Source organism: Aplysia californica, unplaced genomic scaffold (genome assembly GCF_000002075.1).
Source record: "Aplysia californica isolate F4 #8 unplaced genomic scaffold, AplCal3.0 scaffold00501, whole genome shotgun sequence".
Lineage (NCBI taxonomy): Eukaryota > Metazoa > Mollusca > Gastropoda > Aplysiida > Aplysiidae > Aplysia > Aplysia californica.
Genome location: NW_004797771.1, coordinates 283,631 through 285,751, shown reverse-complemented (window position 1 = coordinate 285,751; position 2,121 = coordinate 283,631). Strand labels below are relative to the sequence as shown.

General features: G+C 42.0%; 1 protein-coding gene across 1 annotated transcript in view; it reads right to left on the bottom strand.

The window, feature by feature from the left end:
- LOC101849637 (ATP-binding cassette sub-family G member 8) overlaps positions 1-2,121 on the bottom strand; it is a gene marked incomplete in the record, with an annotated part of 20,413 nt that overhangs the window by 7,016 nt on the left and 11,276 nt on the right. Inside the window, 1 exon segment of the mRNA XM_013086753.2 lies at positions 1,807-2,006. Coding sequence (XP_012942207.2) covers positions 1,807-2,006 — 200 coding nt within the window.

Sequence of the window (2,121 nt, the reverse complement as noted above, 5' to 3'; positions counted from 1 at the left end):
TTTGTGTATTAGTCAATCCTGAAGGCAAACAGAAAGATGGATGTGCAAAAAGAATCCAAGTTTTCAAGTTACTACTGTTCTCAGTTGACATCATGTTAGACTACAACATAAGTTAAGGACCACTTGCAAACACTCGGAGTGGTCTTCTTGGGTCGACCTGCACGTGGGCATTCTTGGACTGATCCAGTAACGTGATGGGGCTACCTCAGGCGGACAAAGACAGTGGGACACTGTAAGCCTTCTGGCAACTTCTCGGGCTCCAACTCCATCATGCAGCCATGCCATAGCTCTGGCACGATCAAAGACTCTCAGCTTTCGTCTTGGTGGCATGCTGATGTGATACTGGATTTTGCGCAAACGGCGGCTTATATCGCCACCAAAGTGAGCACAGTTCGAGACCATACGTCCGTTTATGACGTGCATCTGAAATTTTAACTGAGGAATGTCCGTGGTGTCGCACCAAACAGCAAATTCGGCTAAATTTCCCAAGAATTTCCGTGCTGCACGTGGTGGTTTTGCCCCTTGAGGAAGCTTTGCAGTACGCATTGGTATCCCATTAACACTTTCAGAGCAAAATATTTTGAAACATTCCTTGCTGACTTTTTTTCGGATTTTTAAAAATTCAAGGTTGTCTGTAAAGGTGGTCCTTAACTTATGTTGAAGTCTGTATGATGTGGATGAATCTGGTCCGAATCCCTGATGCGGCGTTAAAGAATGTCGGTCGTTTCGCAAGTTTTTAAGGCTTTGTCCTAATTAATTTGTCAGGTCTTAACAGAGGTTGCCTTTATATTTGGAGTGATCCTGTCTCTTTAATACCCTTACAGAGCAAAAAGAGACGAAACACCAATTAGATACAATGTGGCAACTTCTACGGGGATCACAGAAGTACTTTTTCTGATCCTAGCAATCGGTCATCTGCGGAGTAGCAGTACTATATCAGTAAGACGCATCAACATCATAGGCAGAAACCTTGGGTTCAAATGTCACCTTCGTTGGTCTTGACACGCAGGGTCGAAGCAACCCGCTTATTAAATAACCAAAGTTGTTTTGATGGGAGCATAGAAAATTAACAAGTACAGTTACATATGGCCCACAGTAAACATACAAACAAGATCTAAAAGATACGAGAAATGTGTCGGACATAACCTGAAGCTGCCTGGTATAGACACTTATTATTTTTTTAAGGGAAAGGGGTCGGGATCTTCCATACTTGAGATTGTCCATGTTACTTAATAAAAGTGAAAGTTAATATATAATACGCCTCATGTTTCTTACAAATATACCGTGAAAATGTATTGGTAAGTTAGTACTTGACACAAACACTGAAGCCAGCGAAGAAGACGTGAGTTCGATTCCCAAGTGCGGAAGTTTGTTTAAAAACTCCATTAACTCGATCTTTCTGCCGGAATTTTTTATCATCCCTATCCACCACCATTGGCCATGACAGGCAGTGTCTGAGTAGCTCGACATCAGGATGATCTAAATGGTAAGCGTCATTGCACTGACCCCAAAGTCATACTGCTCTGAAGTATTGAGAAATAAATGTTTTAAAAAAAAGAAAGAAAATAAACCCGCCAGAGTCAGAACAATAACTAAGTAAATTGTGATTTTTCCATAAGAACTAGGGGAAAAAACCTAAGATAAAAACTAAGTCGTGAAAATAACAAAGGAAAACGAAACAACAGTTGAAGACACAACTTATTTCGAATAATAACGTTTAAAAGAAAACCCTAGAAATTGATAAGGGGGACTGTGAAATGACGCTGGCTGACTTATTACATCAACGAAGACCGATTTAAACCTTACATCTGCCGATGAGTCCCAAGAGTATCATGTAAGGGTACATGACGCAGACCATAAACATGAGACCAAACCAGTCCCTCACAGAGCTCTGGCCCAGTTTGAGATCGTAGAATCCCGTGCCCAGCAGAGTAGACATCAGTACTGCCTCAACCATGTGCGTCAAAAGACTGGTCCAGTCGTCGATGTTTATCCGCATGAAGCGCCTGGAAGGATCGGAGATGTACAGTGGAATTTGCAAAACCGGAATCTAGATATACAGATAGATAGAGCGAGCGACAGAGAGAGAGAGATAGAGAGAGAGAGAGAGAGAGAGAGAGG